Below are 20,077 nucleotides of genomic sequence, written 5' to 3'. Positions count from 1 at the left end.
TTTTTTAAAAGCCTGATAAATGTTAATATTTATAGCTTTAAATTATACTGTAATAAGTGAATGGCTATAAATGGCTAAAATTGAGGAAAATTTCACAGAGCCATCAGTAGCAGCATTGGTATCTGTGATGCCTTCTTTCATAAAAAGATGCCATTAAACAAACATTACAAATATAGGCTACTGTCCTCATGTTGTTTCTACATTCATTTGGAGATTAAATGTGAAATTATTATAATATAAAAATATATCAAAAACTTTAACGTTAGGTGCGATTAATTACTGAAAAATGTGGGATTAGTTAATTAGATTAGTTAATTTTTTAATCGATTGACACCACATATACACACACACACACACACTATATATACATATATATATATATATATTAGTGCTGTCAGTTAAACGCGTTATTAACGGCGTTAACGCAAACCTATTTTAACGGCGTCAATTTTTTTATCGCGAGATTAACATTCTTTTTGGTCTAACAAACTTTGTAGTTTTTTCACATGCTGTTGCAACAACTAGTAACGTTAGAAAAACTACAACACCACTCCGGATGTAGCTAGACCGGAAACAAAACATCAGGCACGCTGCGGCTGCCCGCACTCGTTTGGGCCATTAAAAGAGTAGACGTGGATGGCAGGCGTGAGACGCCGAAATGAGAAACGTATTAAGCCATGGTTTAACTCAGGGGTCTTCAACTAAAAGTGCTTGTCTTGAGCGCTGCTTTCTGCTCTGATGGTGCGTAGCCTACACACCAGACGCGAATGAAGCGTTTTGCGCGAGTGATTTAAGTCAATGCAAAGACGCAAATAGACATTCTGCGGCGCGGATTAAGCGGTGTGCATGTCGCGTCATTCGCGTCCGGTGTGAGCGCACCATCAGTCTCTTCTTCACTGCATGCTTGACCGCGCGTCTGGGTCTGAACGTAGTAACAGTGAGCATTGCAACGTTAACTGTTTCATTATGTCAAAAGGCTTCGCGGTCCGGATGGACGCATCTCGCGGTCCGGATTCGGACCGGAGTTCACTAGTTGGCGACCCCTGGTTTAACTGCACTATAGGCGGAGTCCTAGTTTACCTTGCATGTGCACTTTGTAATTTTATTTTGTATCACCCTGTTTTGATCCCTTAGAAAGGGCTGTTGAAGGGGCTGTTTGTGCAACAAAGTATTTGTTTCACCCTTTTATTGATGGGCAGTGTTACATTGTGTGAGATTATTTGCTCCAAGTGAGAATGTTGGTGTGAAATCGAACACTAAAGTATGCCAATGTTGTTTTCAATAAAACAAACATTTGAACAAAGCAAGCCGATCCACTTTTCTATGTTGATAAGAGCATTAAAATAAGAAAAAATAATGGGACAAAAATAAATCAAGGGACATTTAGAATAAATAAAAATGTGCGATTAATTGTGATTAATTGTGAGTTAACTATGACATTAATGCGATTAATCGCGATTAAATATTTTAATCGTTTGACAGCACTAATATATATATATATATATTAGTAGTTACACTTTATTTCTATTTACTTTTAATTTTTACTTAATAATAACAACACTGCATGTATGGGTAATTTTGGATAATTTATGAACCCATTCTCTTTGTGCATGTTATTTGACAGGTGTGTATGGGTTTGTTACCTGTTGCGGTCGTCTCCATCTGTGAGTGTGTTTTCAATGCCGCTGTCAGTTTCCACATCCTCATGGAGTTCTGGATGGACCAGCGCCGTCGTGTCCTCGTCCGTGAAGGTTTCGCACTCACTGTAGGCGCTCTCCGACCCGAGATACGCACTGTCAGAGACCTCCGCCTGCTGCAAACATACACACACTGATTAGAAAACTTTTATTGCTTTTGGAGACATAATGGTGTTCTTGGTTATGAGGTTTCTCCATAAAAACAACAACAATTGATTCAATAACTGACATACACTAAGAACCTATAAAAAGAATGTGGAGAGCAGCTCAGATCATTTCGTTTTGAGAGAATTTGATGAGAGTTCATAATGAAATTTCAGACTTTTCAATGCTTAGCATTTTTGCCCATTCTACCTGTTTATGCTATTTAGGTTATCAATGTTTGTTTCGGTGAAGGAACAATATGATCCGACGCATTCAGAAGTGGTTGAAAACACGTGACCATATTGCATTTGTTGGGTAAATGCAGATGCTTTCCATATAACAGCGAAGGACCGCCTACTCACCTGTCAATCATACACTGCACTAACACAAAGGTTTTAAACTTTAAAAGAGCCTCAAATGACAAACACACCATTGCTGTTTTTTTGTTTGCTAAGTTTGCATGTTCCTTGAAGATGCATCTTGTCAAAGGTTACTATTTACATAACTTCATATATGTACTGCATTATAGAACCCTGCCTATAATACAATCATATAAACCATAATAATGACAGTAAATAGTAATTTTGGTAAATTACAGTGTTTAAAAAAGATCTGGGAATCATAATGGAAAAAAATGCAACAACCTGGAAAACTTGTTTATTCTTCTTTTTCACCCTTTTTATACTATGTAAAACATTTTTATCTTGAAAAATCAATAAGAAAAGTTACTGTTTACTTTTCTCACCCCCCCCCCCCCCCCAATTTTATACTAAAAAGCAATGATAAAATAAAATACTATATTAATAACTGGATTGACAACATCTCAGATATTATGATGAACATTACAAATGATTAAGTTCAAGAGTAAACCTCAAACCTTCAATTGGTCAACCATTTTCTATCCAAAAGAACAAACTCCATCAGAAATCCACTTAAGCTTGCATCTCAGAGCCCGACGTACCTGTTTGAGTCCGAGAGGAGCTCCCAGAACAGGAGAGGCCATTCCCAGAACCATTCTCCCTACTCGAGGACCAGCACACGGGAAAAACAGGTTCACCAACTAACCACAAAACTAACAAATGCTTCCTGTCTCTCTCCCAGCCACCCCATAGATAGTCAACAGAGATAGATATTACTCCTACTCCGCTTCTTTGGAAAATGAAGACCAAAGTCTGAAGGGCACCAGGACCAGAAATGGGTGGAGTCCGTGCCCCTAACCACGCCCCTTTTGATTTAACATTACCCTCATGTGCCAACAGAACATCTTAACACATGTCTAAACAGTGTGCATATATTATGCGGCTGTGACTCAAAACCTAGTGAGCTGCCTTACTTAGCATTTTAGTGCACCTATGATGCCCTAAAATGATGTCTAGTTAGACGGCTCACTAGGTTAAGACACAGTCTCACAATCTGTTCCCATGAAGCAAAACATTAACACTTCACACCCAATACACACAAACACTTCTTCAGGACAGCATGTGCTGCGACAATCATATGTTCTGATGAATGACAGGTGTGTGTGTGTGTGCATGTTATAAAAAAATCTATCACCAGTCTGTCCTGTTTATTGTCAAGCATATGTGTGTGTAAGTGTGTTTGTTCCTCTGGATGAGGTGCTACACAAACCACCTCGGCCAGTGTGTTTTGAAAGCAAACATGGAAACAGCACAGCCATTCATGACCAACAGGAAAACATGCAGGTGTGTGTGTGTGTGTGTGTTTCATTAGAAGTGACGGGAAGACCGAAATGAGAAAAAGGAAAACCAGATTGCAAAAAAACAAGCACATTTCTATATTTACGGAATGAACATGCTAAATATTGCTGTGAATAATGAGTCGCATATGCATTTTCGGAAAAGAGTTTGTGTTTCTGTAATCACAATTTATGAACTTACCAAATTATAACTCTATATAACTTTAATATAATTAAAGCTTATGATAGTCAGGTCGATAAACACTGAGGTGTACAGGTTTAAAGGCACAATATGTAATTTTTGTATTCAAAACAAAGGCGTAGCTTGATGACGCCTTGATTTCACTGAGCTTTTTATTTAGCTCTTCTTCTGCTCGTGTGTGTGTGTGTGGGGGGGGGGGGGGGGGGGGGGTAACGCAGCTCTGTTTTATCATATTACACACATTTGAGTGTGTTGAAAGTTATTATAATGCTACTCTGTGCGTTCGCTCGGTGCCAACTATGAGACACTTGTTCACTTGATCGAAATTAGACATGGTAAAACATGGTACTCGCGGTAAATTAAAACACCAGATTTAAACAATAAAACTAAATGTGTGTTAAGCTGTATAACAATGATTCGTTTTCTGTCGATAAATGTCTCCAAACAGTTGCTCACCTGTCTAATAAAACGCATCATATATTAAAGTCTCTTTGATATTTTCCAAAATCTTCATTTACGTCTCTCACAGGGGATTATACACGTTTATTCCTTGTTTGCTTTTAATTAGGAGTTTGCGTAATTTACTGTGCTAAAGTAGAAAACGGTGCTGTAGGACAGATACATTTTACTTCAAACTCTATTTAACACAGTTTGTGCTTTTTATTAAACTTAAGGTGTGTCAAGTTTATGTGTATAGCCCATTTCATACATGCCGGATATTTTTAGTTTCGCTTCCTCTCGCAGCGCATAATCAAACAAAGCCTTAAATTCTTGACCCCCGCGCAAGATAATTTCGTTCTTCACACCTTTTACTATATATATATATATATATAGCCTACATTTTGAAAATAAAAAATATCTTAAACTTTCTCAAATATCTTTCAAATTTTCATTCAGTGTCAGCAATTTAATCAATTATTTAATCAAATTGAACTGCTTATTTGTTGAAACGGTGTTATATGTATAGCCTAAAGCACCATTTAAACCACTGCGTTTCATACATTATAACACTTTCCAGATCGTCTTTTGCAACCGACATGCGCCGTTGAACCTGCGCGACGTCAGTGTGAGGCTGTAAATTGGTCTATAGTAATGTACAACAGCATTTACCCAGAAATTTCACTAAAAGAATGGTTTAATGAACTATTCTTAGTTAAAGACTCACTTTAACTAATCTTTCCAAACTATTTATGTGAGAGAAAACAAAGTGCATGCTTGATTATTGCCTCAGTTTGCTCAGGCTGTGCAACAATAGGCCAATAAAATGCAAGTGTGTTTTTGCAGCTGGTTGAAAAAACAAAAACCGGCTGAAATAAACCAGCAGTCGGCGCTGTGGCAGAACAATGCACATGCTCTGCTTCTCATGTTCTCAGCAGATCGTCTGTGGTCTTTCAATCTTTTTGGGAATTTGTGGAATGTGCCGGTCTGGATTCCACCATTCTGCAATAATGGGGTCCTGAAATTCTGATTTATTATACTCATCATGACAAGAGGGCCGGAGAAAACGGGCCCAATAACCACAAGTTTGGTGTGTATTACCTCATCATATTCCTCTGGAGGTCCATTGGCGTCCACTGCGCTGAGATGAGTCTTGTAGAGGTCTGGATCAGAACCTGATTGAGAAACACAAAACACTGAGTTATGGCAGTGGACCGACGGGCAAATGTTTGTTTAAATGGATATATAGAAAAAGCAACTATTGGGTTGATGGACGTCACCATGATTTGGAGATGCAGCGGTTCATGATTTCATTTGTAAACACTGAGCAACTGGGCTGTCTGGAGTCCAGGAAACTATATTTATGTAATGGTCTGTTTCAGCTAGCGGGAATATTCATGAATGAGAAGATGTTGGATAGAACATAGCATATTTTTTAGTCTGGATTCAGACACTCGTATTTAAAAAAATACCTCTACTGTAAAACTGTTCCATTTACATACAAAAGTACAACATTTCCCTAATGTATTTGCCTTTTACCCAAATGTATGTTTGTTACTATGAAGAAAGCGAACAACACGGTCCAGGGTTGTCAAGAAAATAAAAGCGCTGATTTTAAAAAGCTCTAGAACGACGGTGGAACCCCAGAGTGACATAAGAGGGAACCCGTGATTTGACAGCAGACGTTGTTACGCCACCGCCTGTGTGACATCATTAACTATATTGTTGAACCAACGTAGTTCAAACTATGTTTTAGGGAAACAGTTATGACTACACTGTCAGGCCCGGTTCCAGATTCAAATCACTGATTCCTAACCCTGAAATTACTGAGGGTGCTCTAGTAAAATGCAGATAGGCTAAGCAACGGCTCCACCATAGCAGTGTACAGTGAAAAATGTATGATTATTTAAAGGCCATAGTTCATCCAAAAATGAAAATTGTGTCATCATTTACTCTCCCTCAAGTTGCTCCAAACCTGTATGAGTTTCTTTGTTCTGCTGAACACAAAAGAAGATATTTTGAAGAATGTTTGTTACAAAGCAGATAGAGCAACCATTGACTACCATAGTATTTTTTCCCCTACTATGGTAGCCAATGGTTGCTCTCTCTGCTTGGATACAAACATTATTCAAAATATCTTCTTTTGTGTTCAGCAGAACAAAGAAACTCATACAGGTTTGGAACAACTTGAGGGCGAGTAAATTATGACAGAAGTTTCATTTTTGGGTGAACTATCCCTTTAATTACAAGTCATCACTTTTACCAATAATTGGAATTTCAAAAATATTTTGCTACAAATGTTTGTCTATTAATCTGCCTTTACATTTCTTTAATGCGTTATTTAATGCGATTTCTTTTTAGGTCATTACATTCTTTGGAGCATAAAAAACAAATGTGTGTTATATGCTATATCCTCTGCTCTGTAGAGGAAACCAGAACTATTTATTGAGAACATTTAAAGACACGAATAGAATATATTTCTGTCTCGTGCAGAGTGGCATTTAAATTTAGATGTCACTTCCGACACTTTGCAGCATGCGATTGGCCGTCGGTCCTCTAAGCAACAATAGTTTTATTCAATGAATTTTATAGACTGTAGCCTTGAAAGCGAGACAAGATCGCTACGATCACTAAAATGCTGCTGCTTTGTCAGTTCATCGCGATCTCACAAAGTTCCGTTATAAAAACGTCAACATTAAATCTCTTACTTACATCGTGTCTTGACTTTGTTTGTAAATGAGAGATTTCGCAAGCCTGCATTAACTCAGCACTGAATAAAAACTCTGGCGTTTTGAGCGGTGAGATTCTGAATAACTTAAACACCTCTGATCACGTTCAAGAGATCAACTGTGATTGGCTATATTACTCACCCCTGCAAAAACAGGCTGTAAATAGATGCATTTGACGCTCTCCAGAGCTCGGACACAAATGTGCAAATCTGTCTTGCCAATATTCTTACAGTATCAACTGAGGGTGCTTTTGTCTGCGCTTGCAGATATGCTATTAGAACCGGGCATGTACACTGTACACTGTAAACCCTAACGCTCAAAATACTTAATTGGTTTGAGTAGGACAAACTTAAATTAAACACATTAGTTCAGTTAAATAAACTGTTATGAGTATTTAGAACTTTTTCTTTTGAGTTCACAGCACTGACATATTTCAAATAAACTGAACTATTTCATTGTTTTGAGTTGTATGAACTTGTTTCCTTTAATTTAGACAAACTTAAGTTTAACTGAAACTGGGCTGGGATTTTTTATTTCCCAGCATGCTTGGCCCATGTCACTCGAAAGGAAGAGCAAAATGCTCAAATTAAGTGTTATATAATGTTTTTTTGTGTGCAAGATTAATGGTAAGGGAGAATTAGTTGTGATTATTGTTTTATTATGCTAATTTAGAAGCGTTTCTGTTAATGTGGGTTTTTGGACAGTTACGGTGACGAGTGGCGCATGCAGCTTGGTTTTAGAGCAGGTAAGCTACATGTTTTAAGTTGCTGTACTCATGCAGTTAGAGCTATACCATGCTATAGTTAACATGTTAGCACATTAGCAAGTTGGAATTTTCTTAATTAGTTTGTTATAGCTAGCAAAATTTATCTTAACTTAAAAAAACTCAACTTTTTGAGTTCTGACAACTTATTAGGGTTCACTCATTTGATTTGCAAGAATTCAAAATAAAAAGTTAATTAAATATTTTATGTTAATTGCTATCAAAATGAACGAGTTAACTAACATGGAGCATTTAACATGCATGAGTACTACAAACTTAAAACTTGATAGTTCTGCTTAAAATTGGAAACATCATAACTCAAAAAATGTGATGTAATTGATTACCTCAAATTGGTTTAGTTAGCCCAACTTATTCAGGTTTACAGTGTTTAGAGCTGCATGATTAATCGTTAAAAGATTGCACGCAATCTTATTCCTAAAATGACAGCGATGCACCTGTGTCTATTAAACCTTTGACAGTGAACAGATTTTTTTTTAAATTGTTAATTCAAATGAATTGAATATTTTTAAACAGACTGCAGCAATTAACATTTTGTCAGAACCTCTAGTAAATTACACGTCTATTTAGAATCATGAGAGAACCGTGATCTGCATTTTAAACAAAACAAAAAAATGTTACTCAATTTACCCAGCGTCATGCAGCACTACAGGACTAGGTAGTTAGTTTCTCCAACGATGCATCATATGGTGGTGGTTAAGCGGCGAGTTACGTCATTGTGCGGAAATGTACCCCAGATTAGTTCATTTGAGCTCCGTTGTAGAGCCTCCTAGAGGAGTGATTTTGCCGTTTATTGGATGCTTATTTAGTTGGTTGCCACACCACAGCAAATGTTTTTTAACACATGAAAGCAGACATTTCGGCAGAAATATCTCAACCATTATTTCTAGTAACTACGTAGAGGTTTTCCTACTTCAAAATATGTTTCCATGACCTGGTAAATGCTATTGAGTACAAATGGACAAGCGAGAGGTGGAGAGGTGGATGCTCCAGTAACTCATCCATTAATGATGAGCGAAATCTGACTCGTGAAACACAGAGCGCCATTAGAAACATGACCTCATCCTCATTACTGAAGTGATATCAGTAGAAAACCCAAGCGAAGTGTTTTAAACTATTCCACCATCACCATGATCGATCTAGAGAGAGATGTGGAGTGTATATGCTCTCTATTGGAAAAATAGTGAGAAGCCAAGATAGACCATATTTAAAAACACAAATATTTGTTACAAATGCTTTTTTGTTTTGTTTAGGAACAATAAAAGATGCCCATGAGGTTGTCTAGGAAGAGAGTTTGCCAAGTTTTGAAACACAGCCCTTGTTAACCGAACCCAGATTAACTATTCTGAAAAGGGGGTGGGGGTATCATGCTATTTCATGCATTCTGACTTATTCACACTGTTAAAGAGTTGATTCTCACGCTAAACATGGCCAAAGTTTAAAAAAACGAGTTGGACATATGAAAATACACTCCTTGAGGATTCGTATAAGTTTCGGAACGTTTTTTCCGAGTATGGCCCTGTATGACATCATAAAGGATGGCATTCCTTGTTTGGGCACTTCTCCCTGATGAGTGCACACACACACACACACACACACACACAAATCAACCAGAGCGAGAGCAAGAGCACGCCCATCAATGAGCTTCGTTCGGGTTACGGGAGCCGTCAGCAGTGCTGCCATTTTGTTTTTAGACCACAAAATCAACAATGTCACTAAAGAAGTGAGTTTCTGGTTGTGAGGGAAAGATAACCTTGTTCAGCTTCCCAAATAACCCAGCGTTAAGGAAACAGTGGATGCAGTTTGTTTTCCCGGAGTTCTGCAAGTGTGTGTTTGTTCCCGGTCATGAGCGGAAAGCGCAGGCGGTGAGTGAAACTGCATCAAATGTCTGTGTTTTGTTGGCAATCGGCGCACAAGTGCATATAATGTCAACAACACAAACGTATAGTGAATCGAAAGTTATCCAGGGTGTGTGTGTGACTCTTTCGCTGTTTTCAGAAAGAATCGGTAGAGCGTATCTAGGCCTGTTCACACCGGGACAATTTTCACACGCGTTTAACGCCTCGTGACTAAACAAAGGGCGCCAATGTGAGTGTGCACACCGACGCGCAAAACGGCAGGCGTAAAAGCGTAATTTAAAAAAAAAAACGCCTCGGTTCGTTTTTTTTATTTTGACGTGGCGCGTAAAAAACTGTCCGACCAATGAGATCAGCGCTTTTGTTCACGTGCCTGGAGCTGCTGAAGTGACAGTAAAAAACGACTTGGTGGCGTTCAAGCACAAAACGGTCTAGTAAGTAGACTAAGAAGAAGATGAGCTGCTAATGCTGCCTGCCAGTTAGCAAAAAGTGTGTCAATGGTTTTGGCCATAGACATAGCGTGCATCTCAATCAGCTCCCTAGTTCAGTAGTCAGGGCACTGATCAGGACATAAGTCAATGGGCTGACTCCCTGATCAGGACATAAGTCAATGGGCTGACTCCCTGATCAGGACATAAGTCAATGGGCTGACTCCCTGATCAGGACATAAGTCAATGGGCTGACTCCCTGATCAGGACATAAGTCAATGGGCTGACTCCCTGATCAGTGCCCTGACTACTGAACTAGGGAGCTGATTGAGACGCACCCATAATATATCTGTGGTTTTGGCAAGCACGTAAATACTGTGTCTCTTCTTCTTCTGTGTGACAAGCGAGTGTCAGAGGCGTAAAGTGCCACAGCACCACCTTGTGTACCGGGAGCGCATCTACTGAATGTGCACGTTCACTCGGCGCATCGCCAGTGAAAAACGCTTGGGTGTGACGCGCCGAAAACGCTGGCGATAAGCGTGCGCGATATTCGTCCCGGTGTGTACAGGCCTTCTGTCTTATATAAATATGATAAAAGGAAACTAAAGACTCTATATATTTTATGTATCGCTCTCTACAACGTCAGACACATAACACTAATTAATATGATTAGCCTTTGAACGTGAGTGGAGAAAGACATAGATCATCATTACATCGTATTATACTCTACATAATTCACCCGCTTTATTACTAAATGTCCCCGATTTTTCATATCAACAGAAAAATAATGGGATAACCTGGCTTCTCGAGACTCTCCTGCTTCAGAGCAGTTAATGATATGCTAAAACCCGCCCACATGTTGACGTGATTGGTTACAAGGTAGTTTGTGACACAAGAAACACAAGGTTTTTGGTTCACTGCAGTTGTAAGGAGAAAATACGCAGCAATGGTGTTGACTTATGAATTTGCAAATGGTTTGTCTTAAAGCACATTAAAAACACCGCATAGACATATAAACAACATTAAAAACTTGATTTTCACCACAGGGGGTCTTTAATATATCAGTCATGTTAATGCTCCTGTGCAGATTTTGTTTATCAGACTCTTTTCTGTGAACTCATTAAAAAATTCCCAGTTCAGCAGCGTGATTCACTGTGAGCAATTCACAGATGCTCTGACTCATTATTTTGCACTTGCAGTATTTCAAGAGATGTTTTCATGAAACTCTCTCTATCAGGACAAATCGTTACCAAACAGTGTCAGATTATCACTCAGTCATGAAGAAAACAAGATGTTTGTGTTTCTGACAAAAGGACAAAAAATGATGATGCATTTCCTGGCCAAATATTTAAAAAATTCCTCATAATGAGGTTCAAATATATTTTTATTCTGTTCTGAAAATGACAAAAGTTGTATTTTAGTGCTTGGGTTGGTCTATTATGTAATTAATCTGTAATTAAGAACAACAGATGCTAATGGAAACTCCCAAAGCGATTTAAAACACAACTTGAGTGTGTTTGTGTGTGTGTTGTACCTTCATTGCTGATTGCACTGATGCCTCTGTGGAAATCCTCAAAACTGATCACACCCAGACCGCTGGGATCCAAGAACCGCGTCAGATCCTTCACCTGAAACCACAAACAAACTATTCATCTTACACAAACACAGCAGAGATAACTGTTATCATACTCTTATTGACAACAAAACACACATACATTGATTCACCCACAAGATAAAGAATGAAAAAAGGAGGAGGAGAAATGTGCCATCTTAAAAGTGTTTCTTGTTTATTAATATGTAAGGATGTTAACTTCTCCTGCACAAATTAAAATAAACAAAAATGGCAAGTGGGAATAAGAGGCTGTTTGTGTGATTCAATAAAAGTGACACAGGCTCATTTTAGATGCAACTTACGGATAAACATAAAGGCAAAAGTCTGTCGATCCCTAACAAATCACACTCTCTCCCTCTCTCACTAACACACACACACACTCCAGTGAACAGACACAATTGCACAAAGTCGGTAACCAGGCAACATTCTGTGAAGAAAAAAAAGTGAAGAGAAGTACCAAACACGCTCAAATACCTCCGACTGAGAAATCAAAACATGATGAAACTGTTGCCTAAACATTTAACTCTGATTGTGTGTGTGATATTTTAGCCCCAAAGGCACCAAATTACACATCTACTGTACTTCTCAAATACACACACACGGACAAGCATTGATTTGAGTTTAAATTACCATGTAGGAAACTGTTGGACTATGAAGTGCTGAATTAGCTGCAAAAATCTGCATCACAGGATCATATACTCCTGGATGATATCGGCTCATTTCAAGTCATAGTGACTGTCAGGCACGTGCGAAACAAGCGAGTATTGATGAACTCTAACCAGTTCACTAAAAAGAACGATTCGTCATCAATATTCAGAATCAAGTAATCCAGAGAGCTATATTATAAATGCTAGCAGTTTATCAATAGTTTATTTCTAACACGTATGCAATCATTTAGGGCCAAGTTGTTCAAAAGTAATCTCATCGGATTTCGGCTGTCGGATTAGATCAGATCTTGAAAATGTGTTGTTCAACAGAAAGAAAGGATTTCTGAAATCAGATTAGATCCAATCTCGGTTTTGATCTGGATCAAAATAATCCGTTTTGTGTTGTTCTAAACTTTTTTAGTAAGATTTGGATACATTTGATCCAAAAGATTCCCAGCGGAAGAGTGGATTTCAGGAACAAAAACGTAATAAACCTTTTAAATTGGTCAAAAAATACAACATTTGTATCAGGTAATACACACATATACTTTGCATTTTGGTCTTGATTAGATTAATTGTTAAAGTAGTAAATTAGAAGTAGACGTTAGGCTAACTATTAAGCCTTTCGGTAGCTTACAGTAAAGTAAAAAAGAGATTTTGGCGCCAAAGAACAATCCCCAAACAGCTGTAAATATCAAACAAAAATATTATATTAAAGGTGCACAATGTAACTTTTCCGTCCACTAGAGGTCCCCTATTCAAAACAAAGGTGTAGTTTGATGATGCTCCGTTTGAGCGCACAGCCGGTGGAAAAGAATCGGGATAGGACTCGGGCAGAAATCATGTTCATGGATGTGATTATTAACGTTACTGTAGTTTGAAGCAGAGCAAGACCGAGTGTTGTGGAGCTGAGGAACCGCTGGAGCGATTGTTAATAAGATGAACACAACACACACATCACGAGCAGCGGGACTTTTATTATGACACAGTCGCCGGCGCCATTTCCGCTTTTCCGGTCATGAGTATGAGGTAATGCAGCTCTGATTATCATATTAGACACATCTGAGTGTGCTGAAATGATGTTATGACGTTACACTGTGCGTTCGCTCGGCGGCTGCTATGACACTTGTTCACACTGCAGTGAGAGTAAAGCGTTTCTGCAGAATCGAGAAAAAACTAGGGTAACGCTGATATGACGCCCTCACACGTCCCGGTTCCTTGGTTAAAATAGCAATTTTCTCACGATTTACAAATAGTTAGAAACGTTTGGGATATTGTAAGTACTCAACTACGATTTTTGAGACATAAGTGTTCATTGAATCTATTGTAAAATCGATTTTCCATGTCTAAAGACGTTTCCACTTTCAACGCCAAAATATAGGCCAATCCACAGACAACTAACAGGCATTAAGACGAACGTAAAGAGGCCGCTTGAGACGCACAAGTCAGTAATATATCTAATGATTTATTGGCGTGAAGTTTCATGCACAAATGACAAACAGGAGTGCAAAATTCTCAAAAAAACAATAAGCAGAGTGGAGTGCCATAACATCAATTAAAAACATTACTGCAGGCTTCAACATGGCTGTGTTTATGATTAGAAATGTCAAACAAATTTTGCCTACATAGGCAATTGTAGCCCATGAAAAGACGTTGAAAATACAACGTAAAATTCACTGAAGGACTTGCCTACCTCTACCGGGTCAAGGTCTTTGTATTCATCTGGATGATGAAGCTGCATACGCCCCCTCATAAGCTGTGTTTCCATCCACCTATTTTTAGGCGCATTTTGGGATATCGCATCAAAAAATGCGGAATGGAAACGCCAAGATGCGCATAAATTCTAAAAATGCGCATAAAAAAACGTATGCGCTCGTTTGAGTCGGATACATTTTCTTTCCGATACGAAAACATGCGCATAACCTACGATGGAAACGCATTTACCAAATAAATTCATGGTTCATTTCAACTGGTTCGGACCAAAGCAATCAGCATGGTGTGAAAAGGAACCAAAAAAGCTGAAAAATGCTACTATGTATAAATGTTTGCCCTTGGTTCGGACCAAATGAACCGAACTAGAGATGTGAAAGCACCTGATTACCAGGATCAGGTAATCCATCTTACTTTTGTTCCGTTTTTTCAAAGCAAAATTTTCAAAGCAAAATAAATAAAAGCACATAAAGAAAATCATGTGACTTTTGCGATGTAACAGCGTAACTGTACTAACCAGCGAAAAAATCTTGTTTGCAAAGCATCTGAAATGCTGTTTTACCCTGCGTTCACACCAAACGCGAATAGAGCGCCAAAATCGCATCTACCGCGTCTAGTTTCACGCGCAAACATTTTGAATGCATTCGCACGTCCGCGCCGAATTGGACGCGCGTAGAAATCGAACACTGGAAGCGAAATTGATGCGCGTTCAAGGCACTCCAGGAGAAATATGTCATAAAACACCACTCTGCCTCTTTTCATTTTCATTAAAAATATATATTAAACATTAATAGCCACACAAATGTGGTCCAGGCAACTCCTACATTATCTTCACTACATGTATATTTAAATATCCTTAAAAAATAAAGTTATGAAACTTCTCTTTGCCCTCAGTCAAAACGATTTGGCAGACAACAAAGTATAGATTCATGACACCAAAGATCGCCCGTTAGATCTACACAAGATGCACCACTACAGCACATCAGAGCCAGCGGAAAACGGCAGAAGGACTAGCCGGGGAAGGGCTGCACTCGCAGGGGTTATGAGCGGTGATTGCCCTGTGATTGCCTGGATCTCACAACTCCAAAAAAACACATGATTGTTTTTTTATTTAAATATGCGCTCTCTTTATAAATAAACCACAGATTTGAGCTTTAAACAACCACATTCTCACCTGAAAAAGTCTTAAAACTACATTTTGTGACACAATAGTACTATTTTTAATTTATGCAGGGTTTCTCATCACGTCACTTTACGACGTGACAGCAGCGAGCAGGCTCCTGATTGGTTAACGCGGCGCGAATTGACGCCAAAGTTCAAATTTTTGAACTCGGGCGTCAGACGCGAATTCGCTTCAAACGCGTTTGATGCACAAAAGCACCACTCACGTGTAACGCGCGTATCGCGCAAGACGCTCAATTTGTGTCCAATTCGCGTCATTCGCGCGAACTGGATGCGCGAATGAGGCGGATTCGCGCCGCACGAAACGCGCCTTCCGCGCCGCGGGACCTCCAGACGCGCGTCAACGCGCCTTTCCATTGACTTAACATTGAAATCACTCGTGCCAGACGCTCTATTCGCGTTTGGTGTGAACGCAGCATTAGTCATTCAGAAGTCTGTTGTCAAAGATGCTCGGTATATTTCCCTCCTAGAACTGTCTTACACGACTGCGTTACAATACAGCAGCATCTGCCTCTGATGCATGACAACACGTTTCTTGAGACGCTCAAGTTTCTCTGAGACGCAAATCATTTATTATATACGAAAATTATTATATATGGTGGCTTCTCCTATGTTTCTTAGTGTTTTTTTAGCGGTAGTTTATCAGGAAGTGACGATTATGTTGTCTTCGGCTCACTGGATGGAAACGGTTGCTTTATTCGCAAATGTTTTATGCGGTATTGCATTTTTGTGCATAAATTATATTCGTAACTTTGGATGGAAAGATAGCTATAGTTGTAGTGCTGCTGTGATATGGGAACTCGCGATCGCACAGTTTGCATACCACTTTTTCATTCCTCATTATTTGATCGACAGTCCAAAACCCGAAGTGCATCAATATCGAACTCCTCAAGTTATTAGGGGTTATCACTCGTCTCATGTCGCACAGGTTGATTGCCGTTGTTTTTTTTGAGGCAAAACACCAGCAGCAGCCGATTGAAACTATAGGAGTGTAAAATTGGTGCAAATCTTCTTTTTAGCTTTCGCAACGCCTACTGCACTTTCAAAATTCTTTATTTTATTTTTCTGCTTGTTTGTGAGTTGTTACATCTATCTTTTACATTTATTACATTTATTCATTTAGCAGACGCTTTTATCCAAAGCGACTTACAACTGGGGAGTACAGGAAGCGATCTGTCATGAAGAGTCGAGTAAATGCAAAAAGTGCCTGAAATAATAAGTCTGTGTACATTGCTCAGTGTAGCACAGGCTAGAGTAGGGACGGAAAAGGGGAAGAAAGAGGAAAAGAAAGGATTTATTTTCTATTAGGTTAAAGGCTCACGGAAGAGCTGAGTTTTTAAGTTGTCTTTTGAATATCGTCAACGATTCTGCGTTTCGGATGGCGGTGGGAAGATCGTTCCACCAGCCGGGAATGTTGAATGAAAAGGTTCTGGAAAGGGATTTCATGCCTCTCTTTTATTTGTTTAATTCGTTTCAAATTAATAGTGTACATATTTGGTTAAAATCGATTCCCTATTTTTGCTTTCGAAACTTTGAAATCATGAAATCATTCCAGGATATTTCTCCATATAATGGACTTCAATGGGCTCCAAACGGTTCAAGGTCCAAATGACAGTTTCAGTGCAGCTTCAAAGGGCTTTAAACGATACCAGATGATGAATAAGGGGCTTATCCAGCTAAACGATCAGTTTCTGCGAGAAACCGAGCAGTATTTATGCTATTATTTTACCTCTTATCAGACAAACGTAATCATTTCTGCGCTCCGCCATAACTTCCGCTAAGTGAGGTCAAAATATGAGCGTGGTCATAGATGTATACGTAGATGCCTCATTAGCGCCTGCACGGATCAGTGGAATGAGGCATCTACTATCGATATATCTATGACCACGCTCGTATTTTGACCTCACTTAGCGGAAGTTATGGCGGAGCTCAGAGATGATCACGTTCGTCTGATAAGAGGTAAAATAATGGCATAAATACTGCTCGGTTTCTCGCAGAAACCGATCGTTTCGCTAGATAAGACCCTTATTCATCGTCTGGTATCGTTTAAAGCCCTTTAAAGCTGCACTGAAACTGTCATTTGGACCTTGAACCGTTTGGAGCCCATTGAAGTCCATTATATGGAGAAAAATCCTGGAATGTTTTCATCAAAAAGCTTAATTTCTTTTCGACTGCAGAAAGAAAGACATGGACATCTTGGATGACATGGGGGTGAGTAAATTATCAGCAAAAGTTTATTTAAAAGTGAACTAATACTTTAAATTGAAAGTGTTTTATCACTGTTTGTAAAAGTTCTTTGTGAGCAAACGCAAAGTTAAATAAAACTTATCTGAGAGAATGCAAAAAAGTGTGTATCTGGATCAGCGTGATCCAGTCAAATTTTGCTTTGAAAAAACGGAACAAAAGTAAGATGGATTACCTGATCCTGGTAATCAGGTGCTTTCACATCTCTAGTTCGGTTCATTTGGTCCAAACCAAGGGCAAACAATTCTACATTGTAGCATTTTTCAGCTTTTTTGGTTCCTTTTCACACCACACTGATTGCTTTGGTCCGAACCAGTTGAAATGAACCAAAATGCAGTCACATGACAACATCCACATCACTCATTGGCCATGGTGTATTTCCTAAACTGCCAGCAAACAACACAGAGACAACACAATTATGGAGAGACGTTGGCGCGGGCTGGTTTTGTCCCTGGCCATAATCTATTACATTGTTTGTGTACACCACAATATGCAAACAATACATTTCTATAATAAAGCGCGGATGCAAACTGTCAACAAACACTTCCTCATCCCATAATGCACAGCATAGCTGACTACGGCAGCTGGTTTAGTCCAAAAATTATCCGTACTTTTTGCAGTTTGGTCTGTTTGAGGTCGGATCACGTTCTCACCACAAACGAACCGATCCAGAGTTCGTTTGAAAACGCTTGTTTTGTCCACTTTTGGTGTGCACCCGAATGCGATTGCTACTTTCACACCTGACCAAACGAACCGCACCGAAGGGGAAAACGAACTCAAGTACGATTCAACCGAACTAAATGAGACCGGTGTGAAAGCGCCCTTAAAGGGTTAGTTCACCCAAAAATGCAAATTCTGTCATTAATTACTCACCCTCATGTCGTTGGACACCCGTCAGACCTCCGTTCATCTTCGGAACACAAATGAAGATATTTTTGTTGAAAGCTGATGGCTGAGAAAGGCTTCAGTTAGGCCTCCATTGGCATTCAGTACACTTATACTCCCAAGACTGCTAAAAGGCACTTAAAACGTCGTTACAAAGTCCATCTCACCACAGTGGCTCTACAATAATTTTACGAAGCGACGACAATAGTTTTTGTGCGCAAAAAAAAAATCAAAATAACGACTTTATTCAACCTCTTCTTGTCTTCCGTGTGTGCCTCCACGACGTATGCGCGAGAATATGACGTAGCGCCGGCGTTCGGGAATCCATGAAATGCACACTTTAGTCCCATTTGAGCATCGCCAAGACCTAAAGCACGATCAATGTAGAATTCAACAGCTTAGATACGCGCGTCGTCTTCCTCTGCTTGTAAGCAAATCGCTTCTGGGTCATGTGTCCGAACGGCGGATCTGCGTCATATTCTCGCGCATGCGTCGTGGAGGCACACACGGAAGACAAGAACAAGTTGGATAAATGTGTTATTTTGATTTTTTTTTGCGCACAAAAACTATTGTCGTCGCATCGTAAAATTATTGTAGAGCCACTGTGGTGAGATGGACTTTGTAACAACGTTTTTAGTCCCTTTTATGCGTCTTGGGAGTGTAAATGTACTGAATGCCAATGGAGGCCTATCTGAAGCCTTTCTCAGCCATCAGCTTTCAACTAAAATATCTTCATTTGTGTTCCGAAGATGAACGAATGTCTTACGGGTGTCCAACGACATCAGGCTGAGTAATTAATGACATCATTTAAATTTTTGGGTGAACTAACCCTTTAATCAAGTGATTGCTTTAGGTAACGAGTAATTGTAACGTGAGTCAGTAGAGGAGCTGTTTTAACCCCAAGCATCTCAACTCAAGGCGTGAAAACAGGTGAGTCATGAATCACATGAGTGGCTCAGTTCAGATTCATTATTCTATCTTTCTATTTCTATTTTAAAATGCACTGTCTCAGCTCTCTCATAGTTATGCACTGAGTCATACACATATGAACATTTTTTGCGCTGTAACCTGATGCCAATTATGGCTCCTTCCTGGAAAAACGCTACTTCCGGGTAAGAATTTGCATCTGACATCATGCAATCCCATAGCAACCGTATCATAAAGATAAAACAACATCATGTTGAATGACAAGCACAGGCAAGCACTCTCTCCAGTGGGTACTAAAACCATGTCCGAGACTAAATCATATCACGTTCTGTCTACCTGTCTCTCTTCACCTCTTCAGTCATAAACCATCTCAGTGAGCCAACCAGCTGAGCAAGCTATTATAATGTACACCTGAATCATGAGACGACATCTCTGGAAATTTGAGTCCAATCACAGTCACGCAGACAAAGGAATGACCCTCGAGGCTGGGACGAAGTATGGCATGCAATTTCCTTCCTGAAACCATAAACAACCTTATAAAGAACATGCAAACTCGCTTACTGTTGCAAATGTGTGATGCTTTTCACTTAATAGGAAAGTTAAATTTTAAACTTGTATTACACGGTCACAAGCTCAAAAATGACAGACAAATGCTAAAAGACAGAAGTCATATGCATGTACGGTGCAAGGTGCGAAAAGACTAATAAAAGTGTGCATTTGTACATGCTCCCCCCTCCCTATCATTCATCTGGCTGTTTAACCTTTCAGCTGATCGGATCAGCAGTTTTAACAGTCACAAAAGATCCAGACTTCCGGCATCAAATCCATCCTCTCTTAAACACACAATGCCACGTGTCCGGGGGATCAGGAGTTAACGGGAAACGCAAATCTATATTCTC

The 20,077-nt window shown here is 39.3% G+C and overlaps 1 protein-coding gene across 2 annotated transcripts in view; it reads right to left on the bottom strand.

Moving 5' to 3' along the window:
* Positions 1-20,077, bottom strand: part of rab11fip3 (RAB11 family interacting protein 3 (class II)) — a 52,186-nt gene that overhangs the window by 23,943 nt on the left and 8,166 nt on the right. For both annotated transcript variants that reach the window (XM_079806647.1, XM_079806648.1), the window contains exons 2-4: positions 11,506-11,599; positions 5,279-5,352; positions 1,644-1,813 (exon numbers count right to left, since the gene is read on the bottom strand). In XM_079806647.1, the coding sequence (XP_079662773.1) occupies positions 1,644-1,813; positions 5,279-5,352; positions 11,506-11,599 (338 nt within the window). The remainder of the gene's footprint in view (positions 1-1,643; positions 1,814-5,278; positions 5,353-11,505; positions 11,600-20,077) is intronic.

The sequence above is a fragment of the Gobio gobio genome (assembly GCF_949357685.1).
Source record: "Gobio gobio genome assembly, chromosome: 23".
NCBI classification, from domain to species: Eukaryota; Metazoa; Chordata; class Actinopteri; order Cypriniformes; family Gobionidae; genus Gobio; species Gobio gobio.
Note: the sequence above shows the minus strand (reverse complement) of the source record. Positions and strands in the feature narration are given on the sequence as shown.